General features: G+C 33.4%; 3 protein-coding genes across 3 annotated transcripts; 2 read left to right on the forward strand and 1 right to left on the reverse strand.

The window, feature by feature from the left end:
* Nucleotides 1-1,122: 1,122 nt before the first annotated feature.
* Nucleotides 1,123-6,377, forward strand: LOC105774465 (uncharacterized). The gene is made up of 10 exons (XM_012596975.2): nt 1,123-1,420; nt 1,504-1,676; nt 1,789-1,947; nt 2,661-2,810; nt 2,942-3,085; nt 3,254-3,410; nt 4,412-4,584; nt 5,393-5,448; nt 5,563-5,665; nt 5,939-6,377. Exons 1-10 carry the CDS (start codon nt 1,195-1,197, stop codon nt 6,029-6,031), a joined length of 1,434 nt encoding a protein of 477 aa, XP_012452429.1. The 5' UTR covers nt 1,123-1,194; the 3' UTR covers nt 6,032-6,377.
* Nucleotides 6,378-7,156: 779 nt separating this feature from the next.
* LOC105774479 (photosynthetic NDH subunit of lumenal location 5, chloroplastic) lies at nt 7,157-10,104 on the forward strand. Its single transcript, XM_012596986.2, has 7 exons — nt 7,157-7,319; nt 7,425-7,640; nt 7,729-7,879; nt 7,979-8,067; nt 8,693-8,747; nt 9,038-9,123; nt 9,732-10,104. The coding sequence occupies exons 1-7, from the start codon at nt 7,296-7,298 to the stop codon at nt 9,888-9,890; spliced, it is 780 nt and encodes a 259-aa protein (XP_012452440.1). The 5' UTR covers nt 7,157-7,295; the 3' UTR covers nt 9,891-10,104.
* Nucleotides 10,105-11,313: 1,209 nt separating this feature from the next.
* LOC105774495 (ACT domain-containing protein ACR4) lies at nt 11,314-14,367 on the reverse strand. The gene is made up of 7 exons (XM_012597005.2): nt 14,062-14,367; nt 13,865-13,910; nt 13,652-13,766; nt 13,499-13,566; nt 12,468-13,067; nt 11,880-11,984; nt 11,314-11,795 (listed from the first exon to the last, which is right to left on the reverse strand). Exons 1-7 carry the CDS (start codon nt 14,133-14,135, stop codon nt 11,451-11,453), a joined length of 1,353 nt encoding a protein of 450 aa, XP_012452459.1. The 5' UTR covers nt 14,136-14,367; the 3' UTR covers nt 11,314-11,450.
* Between the last annotated feature and the right edge of the window lie 998 nt (nt 14,368-15,365).

Genomic DNA, 15,365 nt, shown 5'->3' on the forward strand with positions numbered 1-15,365 from the left:
ATTTTACCTATAATTTTTACCTATAATTTTTTGGTATAATGATAAATTTTAACCCTAATGTTTTTAATATATCATTTTAGTCTTTAACCTTCAAATTTTAGTTAAATTGTATTTTTTGGATGGGAAAACTGATTGAATTATTAAAATTCAAATAATATCGATGTAGCCACTCACGTGGTAGTCCACATATAATTCATACAAATTTTAAAATTTTAAAATATTTAAAATTCAACAAAATTTTTAAAAGTTCTTAAATTTTTTTAAATTATTCAATTTAGTAATGAAGTATCGTAGACTACCATACGAGTTGTCATGTCAAAATCATTAAAATTTAACATTTCAGTTAGTTTTTGCTTATAAAAGAAAATACTTTAACTAAAATTTAAAGGTTAATGGTTAAAATAACCCCAGAAAAGAATAAAAAACAAATTAATAAAATAAATATTAGGGACTAAATTTATATTTATGCTTTTTTCAAGACATCTCGAAATTCAACTGTTACATTCATTGATACAATAAGCATCGGTGATTGCTAGCTATTGTACTCAATTGTAACATTTATACTTATTGTACTCACTTTTAGGAAGATTTTCAAAACTGGTAAATATATCGGTTTGATCGGTTTTTTATTTGATTGTATAAATTATTAAAAAATATTAAAATATATTACAAGATAAAAAATTCAATTCAATTGGTTTTAACTTGATTCTTGAATCAACTAGTAGTCTAATGTCTTTTTCGAATCAATATCTCAACAGATTTCTAGTCTAAACTATTTAACCAATCAATCCGGCCCGATTCAAATAACCATACTTTTAGAACAAAATCCTAAATCCTAATATGATATGCTAAATTTAAGATTTCCTCCTTTTTAGTCTCACTCAACAATTTTGTCATGATAAAATGGGTACTAAAATGGGTTTTAATATTATATGGGTTGTTCGTTTTACAATTTGAGTCTAGTCTTGTTCATGTTAAGGTGGAATTTAGGTAAAGATTTCTCAATTAACACTATTATAATATACAGAAACTAAATCCATGATTTACGCATAATACAGGGACTATTAACATAATTTCACCTAGATAACGGTACTTATCCCCGAAGTAAACAGTAAACTACTACAAAGAGTCAAAACTCTGAGCACAAGCTCACCATTTGCTTAAGCCAAAGCCAAAGCAAGAAGAAAACGACGGATGGAAACTATCAGCAGCGGCGGATCAGTCTCAGAGTCGTCGACCATGATACTCCACAACGCGGTGGTCGTCACAATGGATTCTGATTGCCGAGTCTTTCAAAACGGAGCTGTTTTCATCGACAAAGACAAAATCAAAGCCATCGGTCAATCTCCCGATATTCTTCAACAATTCTCCCATGTCGCTCACCACATCCTCGACCTCCACGGTCAAATATTGCTTCCAGGTATTCCCTTCTTTAGAATTTCTGCTTTATTTATAAGAAATCAACAAGGAATTTATCCATTCATTTGGGCGTTGTCGATGTAGGATTCATCAACACACACGTTCACACTTCGCAGCAGCTCGGTAGAGGAATCGCCGACGACGTTGATCTAATGACGTGGCTTCACCATCGGATCTGGCCGTACGAGTCCAACATGACCGAAGAAGACTCTTACATCTCTACTTTACTTTGCGGAGTCGAACTTATTCACTCTGGTGTAAGCATTTCCTTTTTGTTCGGATTGGTTTTTTTTTTGTTCTTATTGAATGTTAATTTCATGGTCTTGCTTTTTTTCCCGGGAATTTTTTTGGTTATAATTTTTGGAACAGGTCACGTGCTTCGCTGAAGCTGGAGGGCAGCACGTGACTGGAATGGCCAGAGCCGTTGAGTTGCTGGGATTGCGAGCTTGCTTAACGGATTCAGTCATGGACTCCGGTGATGGTTTACCGCCATCGTGGGGGATTCGAACAACGGATGAATGTCTTCAGGTTGGGCTTAATATTTTTTCCTTTTTTACTGGTAAGAAATTACATTACAACGGCAACGGCGGAATGAGTAGTATTGTAAATGAGACACTGATGTTTGCAAACTACTCGTGTTTACTTCAAAGAAAAAATTGAACGATTTGGTAACTACTGAGTTGAGCTCGAGCAGCTTGAGCTATTGGTTGAGCCGAATTTGAGCTTAGCAATACTCCGCTCGAAGAGCTCACCAGCCTGATCGAACTTTTCATTTTTAATATATAAAAATATTTTTCGATTATAACATTACATTATTGCCCTTAATTATGTCATTAGCCCTAAACTTAATTATTGAGCTGAACTTCAAGTTTGAGTATGAAAATTGATAAACGAGCTTAATTGAGTTTGAGCTTGAGTAGTTTGATTATATCTTGAGCCATGCTTGAGCTTAGAAATAGATTCAAGCTCCAAATTTCGAGTCAAGTTTGAGCTCAAGCTTATCAATATTTAGGCTCAGCTTGGCTCAAGTGCACCCTTAAGAAGGAGAAACGGGTTACAAACTCAAGGTTTAAACTTGAACATCAGGCCAATTAACTCGAAACACACAAGTTTTGCCATTGAACAAGTACCGTTATTGGGGTTGGGCTTAATTTGATTACTATTTCATTTGCAATCATTAATGTTCTATTATTGTATTCAAAATTTCCTGTTGAATGACCAAAGCTCCTTCAATTTGGCAGTCTCAAAAGAAGCTTTACGAGAAGCACAATAATACAGCAGATGGCCGTATAAGGATATGGCTTGGAATTAGGACAGTTATGAACTCTACTGATCGTTTACTGCTTGAAACCAGAGATGCCGCTAGAGAATTAAAAACTGGCATCCATATGGTACTTAAATCTCTACCTCTCTTTCTCTATCTTTTTTTATGCTGTGTGCAAAAACCGGGCTAAACGAGGATGTTGGAGGGGTGAAGTTTGTTTATTTTTATGGTAGATTCGGATAATCTTCCTTGGTTTAGCATGTTGCAGAGATACCCTATGAGAACCAAGTTGTGATGGAAACCCGAAAAGCCGATCATGGGACAGTTACATTTTTGGACAAGATAGACTTCTTGCAAGAAAACTTATTGGCAGCTCATACAGTTTGTGTAAATGATACTGAGGTGAGCTGCTGAAATACTTGTGTTAACGCTTAATTGAACTACAATTCAATTGCTATGCATAATTTCTTACCATTTTACCAGATAATGTGCTAAACTGAACTTCGATAAGTGTTTGATGTTTACTTTGTAATCGATAAGTACATAGTTTTTTCCCATCATGTTATTCAGATTGGTTTTCTTTCAAGATCTGGGGTCAAAGTATCTCACTGTGCTGCTTCTGCTATGCGAATGCTCGGATTTGCACGAATAAGGGAGATGCTCAACGCTGGCATCACTGTCTCCTTGGGCACAGATGGGGCACCATCTAATAATAGAATGAGCATTGGTAGGTTTGATCTCTTAAACATGGTTTCTTCCTGCATTTACTGCATATTTGAAAATACCATTGTGCTTAATAGGTTTGTGTGTGCTTTTGCTGTACTAGACCAAGGAGTCCCTTTTCCTAGGGTCAGTTTACCAGTGAGATTGAGAAGTGCTTTTGAAAAGTGACGTAGAAAAGTATTTTTGAAAAGTTTGACAGTGTTTACCATTGCTGTCAAAAAGTGATTTTGAAAGTAAAATGTTCATTTTAGAATTTAGAAATTATGTTGTAAAGTAGAACATATGTCGGACTTCTTTAACGAGGATAAGAAAGTGGTTTCAACCAAAAGCACTTTTGCAGAGCTGAAAGCTAAAATTTTTGGCTTGGGTTAAAATCCCGGTTTAAAAACATTTGTTTGGTTTGAAAAGTAGCATGTTTACCATTGTTTTTGGCTTAAAATCATATTTTGGGTTAACAAGCACTTTTCAATCTCAATGGTAAGGGAAGCCTTAATGCTGAAAGTTACTTTAAAATCATGATTTTAAACCAAAAACAATGGTAAATAAGCTACTTTTCAAACCAAATAATGTTTTTAAACTGGGATTTTAACCCAAGCTAAAAATTTTAGCTTTTGGCTTTGCAAAAGTGCTTTTGGTTATCACTTTCTTATCCTCGTTAAAGAAGTCGAACATATATTCTACCTTACAACATAATGTTTAAAATGGATATTTTATCTTTTAAAAAACACTTTTCAACCTCAATGGTAAATTGACCATTAATCATAAAAGTTTGCTGTATGTGAATGCATTTCATAGGCCAAAATTTGTCGGATAGACGTTATTTGCTTCCAAAATTTGCTGAACCGTAAGGCGTAAGGAAACCGAGTGTTAGCATTTATCGTCTGCTTCTCATAGCCTTCTTGTTACTACAACATAAAATGGTTATACTGTTATCTCAGTCATGTCATATGCAAGAAGCTTGTTGATTTCAATTTCTATTTACAGTCTGAACCTTCTTCCTTGTAGTTGATGAGATGTACCTAGCTTCTCTGATTAACAAAGGACGGGAAGTGCATGAAAACGGAACAACTGATCCCACAGCCTTCCCTGCTGAAACACTTCTCAAAATGGTGACAATTAATGGTGCAAAATCAGTACTCTGGGACAATGAAATAGGGTCGCTTGAGATTGGTAAAAAGGTCAGACTATTTTAATTGCCCTTCTGTTATTTGCTTTTGCTTTTTGAATGATTGCTAAAAAGAGAAAAAGTAAATGTTTTAAAACAACATCATAATTGATTTAAATGGGCAGATAAGTAAAATATAGTACTAAAATATAACATATTCATGCTATGAAAAAGTAGAAATACGAATTTGGTCATATAAATGATATAATTTTGTATATAATCTTTCCAATTATTTTATTTACTCTAGTATCCAAATAAACTTCTTGCTTTTTTGCTTCTGGAAGAAAATAGCAAAATCACCAGCCAAGCAAATAATACATACTAGCTTGGGTAAAAATAGAATTATGTAACAAATATATTTATAAAATACTTGATATAAATGAGTTTTGGTTAAACTGTAAAGTACAAATGCTGCTATAAAGGCTTGGTTTTAAATCCTGTTATATGTGTATATTTTTCTATATAAAATGACAAAACATCTTAAAATAATACAATTTACTTTATAAAGTAAGGGTATTTTCATCATTTCCCAACTGAGTTGGTATCCGGTTGACTCGTGACACCAACTCAGTCAAATGCTTAATATATATTTAGGACTCATGGAATGCAATGCAGACACCGTAGAATGAATACCAACTTGATTATCCCATATGAGTTCCTCATTGAAATATTTCCTAATTACATATACTATCAAGGTACAGTTCCCCCCATGACCAACTTATGCCTGGTATTTCAAGCCTTTTGCCATCACTAAGTATCCATTTCATCACAATGTGTCAGAACATTCAAACTGACTGCTGTTTGTGTTGCTTATTTGGTAGGCTGACATGGTTGTTATCAACCCTTTCTCATGGTCTATGGTTCCTATTCATGATTGGTGAGTAAGAAAACCATTCACATGATAAAAAAAAAACAAGATGAAAACAGAAACACTAGCCTCTGTAATGATTCTTTTTTTGGATGCTGAATTAATTTCTTTAATATTTTGCAGTATCTCCAACCTTGTATATTGCATGCGAACTGAGAACATTGTCTCTGTAATGTGCAATGGTCGGTGGATTATGAGAGATAAGAAGATCTTAAATGTAGATGAGGTATTATTATTTATTATCTGTTCCTTCTCTTCTAATTTCTGCTTGATATTGTTTACTGTTTATTATTACCATGGTAAACTTTTTAGTTTGACTTCGAAAAAACTACATGTTTAGCATTTTTTATAGCTTGAAAAGTTGGTTTAGTTGAAAAGTACTTCTAAGTACTTCTAAGCATACCCCAAGTTAGCTTTTCAAACGCACTTCTTAAAAGTACTTTTTCAACCGTAACAACAATGTGAAACTAATCTAATCGGATATATTGTGTTGTTTCAGGAGGAAGTTATATCATTAGCAAAAGAAGCTTCAAGCAAACTTTTGAGAAGAGCAGGTATCAAATTACCAAGCAGAATGAATGTCATCCACTGATCTCATGCAGTGTACTCTTGATGAATAAATGCCTTTAAACCGGTTTAATTCTCGTTTTCGTCCCTCTACTATGTCGAGATTTGAGATTTCGACATAGTAGAGAGATTAAAACCATAATTATACTGTCCTCTTATATTAGTAATAATGTCCATGTCAATTGAGTTAGAATTCAATTGACTTTTGTCCGTAATATTTGTACAAATTTCATTATAAAAAAAATGTTAACACTATGTTTTGTACTTATGAATAGGGAGAGTAAACATTGTTCCCAAAAATAATGTAAGTGAAAATGTATTTTTATGCTAATAACTTTTAATTTAGTAACAAGAACATTATATTATACCTATGAGAATTTGAATTCAATCTCAAACACTTTATTTTTATCCCTAATTACAAAAATATATATTTTGGTAAATTAATTAATATATTTAAAATGAGAGTAAAGTGTGGCCACTATATTAAAAATAAGAGTATTGTAAAAAAAAAAAAACTAAAAATAAGAGTAAAGTATAGAAATTGTCACTAAATTATTGTCTACATTTTATTTTGGTTATTGAATTTTATCAGCCAATTTTTAATTTTTCCGATTTAGCTAGTAAACTATTCAAAATCAAATTTTTTGGTCACTGAACATTACCAGCGGTTTGAAATTTGACGAAAGTGTTGACGTGGACGTTTTTATTGGTCTAATAATAAATTTAGCTTTTAATGTTTGCATATTTTATCAAATTGATACTAAATATAAAAAATCCAATAAATTTAGCCCTCAATGTTTACAAAATTTATCATTTTAATTTAAATTATAAAAAATTCAATAAATTGAACCCTTAACATTCACAAATTGATAAATTTTGATTATTTTATTTATTTTTAAAATGTTTACAAAATAATTAAAAAATTAAACTTTAATATGATTAGATAAGAGAATAATGCGTTTCAGCATACTCGAATCCACGTTGTCTTAAAATATCAAATACCATTCCAGCTTTAAAGAAAAATTATACCTTAGATAACGGTTAAAATTATAGTCAGCTAAAGCAGTAGTTTTAACGGAATTGATGAATCAGTTAAATCAGTTTTAACCGTCTCATGCTCTCCACTATCCATAACTGTTACCTTGCGAGTACTCGGTCATCTTCATGTTGTCCTATAAAAACAAAGCCCACACGGTGGATAAATTCATAGTGATTTCAACCCTTCATTTCTCATTTTAGCATATTCCCCCATTTTGCAATATACCCTTCAAGCTCCAAGATTCTCTCCCATGGCGTCTTCTTTAACAACACTGGTATATATTACTGTATTTCCCCCTTTTTAACTTCTCTTTACTTGTTATATATCTCTAATCATTTTCTTCTTCATTAACGTTCTCATTTTTTCACCTTCTTTGCAGTCAAATGTGGGTCTTCTTTCATCTCCAAGAACCCCTCCCAAGAACCAACCCATTTCCACATCCTGTAATTCCTTTAACTTCCCTCGAACACTCTCACTTTCCCCCAAGATTTCATCTTCATCGAGTTCCTTCTCTGGGTCATTTCGTTTTCCCCGTTTTAACTCACCCCAGACCAATAATCACCGTGTTCGCCGCAGTGTTCGGGCCACTGCTGAGGTTAGGGTTTTTTCTGGGTTTTGGGTTTTTGGGATTTTGGGAGTATTTTGTATTGATCATTTTCTTTTTGATTTTTGAGTTTTTGTAGGTAGCACCTATTCAATCGAAAATAACAAATAAGGTGTTTTTCGATGTAAGTATCGGGAACCCAGTGGGTAAACTAGCTGGGAAAATTGTGATTGGATTGTACGGTGATGATGTGCCTCAAACTACTGAAAATTTCCGAGCCCTTTGCACTGGTTTGAAATTTTGTTTTGATTTTGGTTTTAACATAGATAAAGAATTGGTGTACTGATTTTTAGTTTTTTTTGTGATCTTGTGGGTGTTCTTTGGTTTAGGCGAAAAGGGTTTCGGGTATAAAGGTTCGGCTTTTCATCGTGTCATTAAAGATTTCATGATTCAAGGAGGAGATTTTGATAAAGGAAATGTGAGTATATTCGTGCTCGATATACGAAAGCTTTGCTAATCACATTCGTAGTATTGGTGGCATGGAACCCGATAATGTTTCAAAAAAATGCGGCCTTTACTTTCTCGATCATATTGAACATTGTTGACAAACAAAAATGAAATTTGGTCGATTCATTACTTAGTCTAGCAGGCATAATCTCCATGTTTAATGTATATAAATTATATTTCATGTGGCGGTCTTAAACATATTTGGAGACTAATCCACCTTAATGGCCATTGCGTCTCCGCTATGGTGAACTTAGGTTTCCGTCAATAATGTTTGCTTCAACACAAAGTCATGCATCGAAGACCAATCTGTTTTATTAATATAGTTTTTTTTCTTTGTCCGTTCTTTGTCTCAGTTGCATAGAATTTTCTTTCTCTTAATTCCTTTTCATCTTTATTGTATATTGAATGTCAGCAATTTCCTTGTCGGATTCTTTAAAAAGTATATTTATATCTTCCAAGAAAATGCTCCTTCTGTTTGCTTGCCGTTTTCTTATGCAATGAGGCATTATTGTTTGACCTTCTGAGTCGGTATAGAATGTAGGCATTTATCAGCTTCCAAATGCTTGAAGAAGCAATGATTTTGAATTATTTTGCAGGGAACCGGAGGCAAAAGCATATATGGTCGTACCTTCAAAGATGAAAACTTCAAGCGTAAGTCGATTGTTATTATTTGTATCAAATATAGAAGTGTTGATTAGCACATCCATGTTTTAGCAAGATGGTGGTAGTGCAGGATTCTTTTTCGGGATAATCTAACCTATTAACTTATTATCTTTTGATCCTTTTTCCCTTTCATTGAAGACCTGAGCTAGCAAGCTCAGGTTATCCAGTATGCTGTTAATCAAACTTTTAGTTTGTCAGAAACTAGTGAACAATGCTTCCAAATTTATGTCTTTAATGCACGCTTCCTGCATATTTCTGATACATAGAATGTCCTGCAGTATCTCATGCTGGACCAGGTGTCGTTAGTATGGCAAATGCTGGCCCCAACACCAATGGCAGCCAATTTTTCATTTGCACTGTCAAGGTATGTTGATTCCTTGTTCAGTTAAACATCATTGCTAGTGTTTTTGGGTTTTAATGTTATCATTGTAGTTTTTCTTGCGTCTCATGTTGGCCGGTTACTGGTTTGGCTGTAGTTTTTTTATCGAAAGTGATACTATTATAGTCTTTGGCATGACTTGTGATGGTTGATGCTTTAGTTGACAAAAAATTGTGAAAGACTTGACATTTTACCCACCAACATAAAATCAAATAGTTTATTGCTAATACTATTTATAATGATAGTGTGAATGTGCTGCTGCCAGTCTCTCATGTGTGGAAATTGAATTCTCTGTCATTAGATTTCATTGCAAATATTACATTATACAAGAGGACTTATCATTGTTGTACTGTTGAACCCTAAACTATCTCAAGTTACATGTCTGATATTTTACTCGGAATAGATCACATGCTTTAGGTTTCAATTAATGTTTACTTTTCAGTTGCTGTCACCATTGCGCACGAGTTGCAACGAGTTAGAGAGGAGCTATTCCCGATGCTTTCTTTTAGCTATATTAGTTTCGATTAGAAATTATCTATAGCTGCTCTTAATACAGGCATTATAACTCCAATGCTAATATATATGTATTGCAGACACCATGGCTGGATCAAAGGCATGTTGTATTTGGGCAGGTTTTGGAAGGCATGGATACCGTTAAGCTCATTGAATCACAAGAGACTGATAGGGGAGACCGCCCTAGGAAGAAGGTGGTTATCAGTGACTGTGGTGAGCTTCCAATGTCTGAAACCTGATGCTAGGTGTTCATGTTTCAAGTTTTTCCCCGAACTTCGGAGTAGTTTTCGCGATACAAAGGCTCTAGTTTAAATGAATTTTGAGTTACTAGAGAAGTGTTTTTCTTCATCTCATGTATGGATATATATACCTAGGAATCAAACACTCAAAAAGTGCTCTTTAGATTTTGACTGAAAACTTGTGATATTGAAAATGACTGAGCTTTCCTTTAAACTTTGATTTGATGAATGCCCATGGCTCACTTTGACCTTGAATAGTTGTAATGGACTTCAATTTGACTGAGCATGCAGTTGATCGGTTCGGTTTAAAACCATAAACTGGTTTTTTCATAAACGATAACTAAAAGCCAAACTGATTTAAAGGAAACCGAAATAACTTTGATTGGTTGGGTTTTTTTTGGTTAAGTCGGTTAATAAAAAGATACATGACCTTATCTTCCCTTGTTCATTAACTGAGTTTTGCTCATCCCTAGTGAAAGTTTATGTTCACTTGCTTTGCTTAATGAGAGTGGCTTGGTCAACACCCGTTTGTTTATTTGCTAAAAGAACAAACCATGAAAACCCAGTGGAATGCAATTTGGATACATACATACATACATACATACATAGGAATCATTGGGGGATATATAGTCTACCTTAAATTCATCAGTCATGTCATAGATAGATAAAGCATATGATTGTGAGTGTGAAGATGATGCTCCACCTCATGCTGCATACCAACTCCATCCACGATAAAAAGCCCCCAATAATCAACCCAACTCAATTTCCACCACACCTTTTTCTTTTATATATATATATATATTATATTATATGGCTACTATTAGATACATTGATTCGGATTTATTTATGTGTAAAATTAAATATAATTTTACACACGTTCATAATTTTTTTAATTCACATTAAATACTTATTATACATGAAATATGACGGTTCGATTGTTAAAATATCAATCATAGAAAAAATTGTTGAAGTATGTAAAAACATGTTAATTTTACACTAAGTAGATCTCTATCCATACATACATACATACATAAATATTCAGAGAGACTTTTATACTAAAAATCAAATTGTATTTTGCTCACTCTATTAAAAAATAGGTAAATTAGCCCCCATACATTAGATCAAAGAATAAATTAGTATTTTTGAATAAAATAAATACATACTAACTTTTAATACAAACACCTCCATAATACTTTTACTCATATATATATATATATATCCATTACTCCACTCAATTTGTTAATGAAGACACATGATTGGCTTGCAGTTGACACCATGATATGCCAAAGGGCATTGTGCAACTCTCATTTCATTTTCTAGAATATGTTGGCAATGTCTAAAAGCAATTATACCACAGAATTTGAAGCTTTTAAAGCCATTTTTAAAAATTGTTTTCTTAAAAAAATGAAAAAAAAAAAGAAAAAGAGTAACATATATGTATTTACAGTAGTCTTTAAGACCATGAGATGGAAGCCAAAGAAATGTATTTACATGAGCTTTTTTTTTTACAAGCTGAAAATGGCTATGTCTAAATCCAGATTTTTGTCAACAATTTACACTTCAAGAACATGACTTTATCAATCCCAGGTTGTAAAGAATCTTTTCGGATCGAGATTTGAATAGCGTTCCCAATGAGAATATCCGACTCTCTTGTAGCGGGGATTTCGAGTAGGCATCGTCCTTCACGTGGAGTATAGTAAGACCAATCTCTTTTCGAACTGCTTCAATTGTTTCACTTTTTACTGGATTCCCAGATGCATCAGTCACGTAAAATATGTTTACGGCTTGGGAACCCCTTGTTTTAACCTCCGCTCGAGTGACAGAAAGACCATTTTCTCTGAATATGCGAGTCACATCCGATAGAAGGCCGACTCGGTCGTCACTGCAAAGTTCTAATCTTATGCCCTGCAGCACATGACAAACAAGCAACATATTGATATTGAGACAACACATTGGCGAAAGTAATCAGAACTTCGCGGTTTTTTGTACCTCGGAAGCTCGTCTTTTGATAGCTGCCTCTAAACAATGGATTACCCTTTGTTGCTCGGCTTCGGAGCTAATAGGGCAACCATCCATGTGCCGGATATAGTATTCCTATCAATCAATAAAATGGATCATAATCCATGAATTTAACTATCTTGGGATTGTTGATTTTAAATCGAAATGAACGGTAAAAGTATCATGAAAGCTCCTATACATACTAGGATTCGGATTGCATATTGCCCCTTTTACTCAAAAAAATGGCAAATTAGTCCCTGTATATTAGATCAAAGAGCAAACTAGTCCTTTCTGTTGAAATTTTCATCCATTTTTATTATTAAAAACTGGTTTAGCTGACGAAATAACTAGACAGTTACATGTGGCGTGCCACGTATACCTCATGTTAACATTCAAAAACCAGTTTTTAAAAGTAAAAATGAATGAAATTTTTAACAAAAAGGGCCAATTTGGTCTTTGATCTAACATTCAAAGATTAATTTACCCATTTTTTGAGTAGACGAGGCAAAATTCAATCCAACTCCTACCACAAAGGCCTCCATAGTACTTTTACCCAAAAGAACATAATACCGGACCAACCTGATAAGCTTCAGGTCCTTCTGCTATGACGGTCGCATGGTATACAACATACTGCATATCTGTCAATGTGCAAACTGTATCAAATAGTAGCTTAGGCCGATCGGGGCACCTCAAGTTTACAACGGTGTAACCCTTATGTTCACAATTTTCCACGGTTACTAGCGGTTTACTCCTATCACTTGTTGATCCACTGTTAGCATCACTCATATCATAGTCACGATCAGCATACATCATTTGATGCAGCCTCCTTTCCTTATGCATCGATCCTAACGAAACAGCGGTGTTAGCATTCATCTTATCTCTATCCCCTTTCAGGACATAGAGGAGAAGCTGTTTGATCTTCGTTAGTCTTTCAGGGTTGTCGATCGATAATCCAGTTGTCTCGTCAGCAATGTAAACAACCGATGCCATTCTTGAGTTATGAGTCCATACTTCAGCAGCTACGACATTACATTTAAGGTCGGTAAGAACAGCAAAAATCTCCGACAACAAACCTGGTCGGTCTCTCCCTGTCAGTTCAATAATTGTTTGTTTTGAAGCAGCTTGGACACCCACAGATCTTGTCAAGGACCGGAAACTATACGATCTCGGTCCCAGTTGCTGAAAACATGTCAAATCAATCATTAATAACATTTAAGCTAAAACCATTCATAGTACAGACATACAATGAACACTGTTCCCTGTTTTGTCTGACAACATTGTATCTATTTAAGTACGGGACGGCAATTATGCTCGAAAACTCGGCTCAGGTCGGTATCGAGTAATGGAAGCATTCAACCAGATAAGTACACAACAAGCTGCAACAATAAGGCTCATAACGAGCCTGGCAAAGGACTATTGTTGAAATGAAGTTCCGGTTGACCTTAAGTCTTGAGTTTGATCTCGGGATAATCCTACCCGCCCTCCCCTCCCCTATATAACCTCAGTAATATCAAAATACCACTTTTTTAATGGAATTTTCAGCCAAATATCCATAGTTTGATGAATTTTTTTATAAGAAAAATTCAGGGTTTTTGTTTTTGAAGAATTACCTGTTGAATTTTCTCTGCAACATCAACTTCAGATAGCTTATTGCCATGTTGATCTGTGACATGAAACACTGCACACAAACCGTTTGATAAAAATCCCCAATCAGAATAAAAAGAAACAGAGTCCCAATAGTTTACAAACAAAAGAAGACTAACCATCCATGAACCATTCCCCATCTGAAGAAATGTAAGCTCGTTGAATTAAAAGATCTAAATCCGTTAAAACCTGAACCACTTCTAAAAGGCTTCCTCTCTTATTAGCACTATCAACCTGCAAAAAACAAAAAAACAAAAAAAAAATCCCAATAAAACCATAACTTTTTTTTTTCAAAAATCCTCAACAAATTGTAAAAATATTCAATCCGGTACCTTAATCAAAGTTGCATTCCTGCTTGTTGCATTATCAACTGTAACCCTGCAAAACCAACATCAAAAACAAAAAATTCAAAGGCAAAATTCTTGAAATTTCCTCCCCCATTGAAAGATGAATTTAAAAAAAAAAACATAAAAGAACCCCACTTTATAAATGAAAAATTCACACCAAAATAATAATAATAATGGTATACCTTGGTGGGTTCATACGAATAACGAGCTTCTCAAACTCTTCATCCACCGTTAAAGAAGAAGACCAACAATCCATTTTTTGTGAAAAGCAAAAAGAACCCAACAACAAAGAGAGGAACTTGAATGCGAATTATATTATGAAAAGACGTAGAGAAATGGGGTAGTGTTTATATATAATATATTTCCTTTTTTGTTCAGTGAAAGACACAGAGTTTGTTAAGCTTTGGATTCAGAGTTTGGTTTTGTGAAAGGGTGTGTGTGTGTGGTGATTTTGTTGGGTGGTGGTGGCTGCCTCTTGAGTTGGATGAAGAGTTTTTAATCCCTCGTCAGTGTATCTTATAACGAATTATCGACAATAATGTTTTCAAAATCGGACCAATAATTGATTATTCAATCGGTTTGTCCGATTCGATTAAATAATTAATTAAAAATATATAAAAAAATTAATTCAGTCTACTCAAATTGATTCTCGAGTTAATTAGTATAATATCTTTTTGAATCAGTCCAATTCAAATAAAATAAGTTTCAAAACACGAAACCCAACATTAATATAAAAATTAAAACTCAAATAATCGAAAATTTAAGAAAAAAACTTAACCGAATCGAACCAGTACTATAATATTTGCATTAACTAGTAATCATACAAATTACCATGCCACTTGCTCAATCCACCTATACACTAACTAATAAATTAAGTCATATAAATTATTTATTTTAATGGTCAAATTCTATTATTAGTCCCTAGATTTAAATAAAGTTTGAGATTTAGTCATTCTATTTAAGTGAACTTAAAATTAAATCTTCTTTTATTTTTTAATTTAAAAATTCGAGTCCAATTATCGATACCTCCTTATTAAAAATTGGCTTCGTTTCACCTATGTAAGCATATAAATTCGAAAATAAATTATTATAAACTCGATAAATACTCAATAGTAAGCAAATTTCAAAAAAATATTAAATAAAAATCGAAAGGATTTAAATTTTAACTTTTAAGTATCAAAACTAGATCTTAAAATTGTTAAAATATAGAGACTACCAACATATTTTAACCCTTTTTTAATTTAAATGAATAAAAGACAAAACGTTTTTATAAAAATATTATTTAATATTTAATATTTTAATTTTTTTCATCGGCCAGCACGTTTACATTTGTACAGATGTTTATATATGTGTCCATGATTCTTTGGATTTTTATTTTAATGTTTAGCCAATTCAGCAATGACACACATCTTTCCATAGTTATTTAATTATTACTAAATTATGAGATACTCATTAATTACATGAATAGAAAATTGTGCTCGATTTA

The sequence above is a fragment of the Gossypium raimondii genome, chromosome 1, assembly GCF_025698545.1.
Source record: "Gossypium raimondii isolate GPD5lz chromosome 1, ASM2569854v1, whole genome shotgun sequence".
Lineage (NCBI taxonomy): Eukaryota > Viridiplantae > Streptophyta > Magnoliopsida > Malvales > Malvaceae > Gossypium > Gossypium raimondii.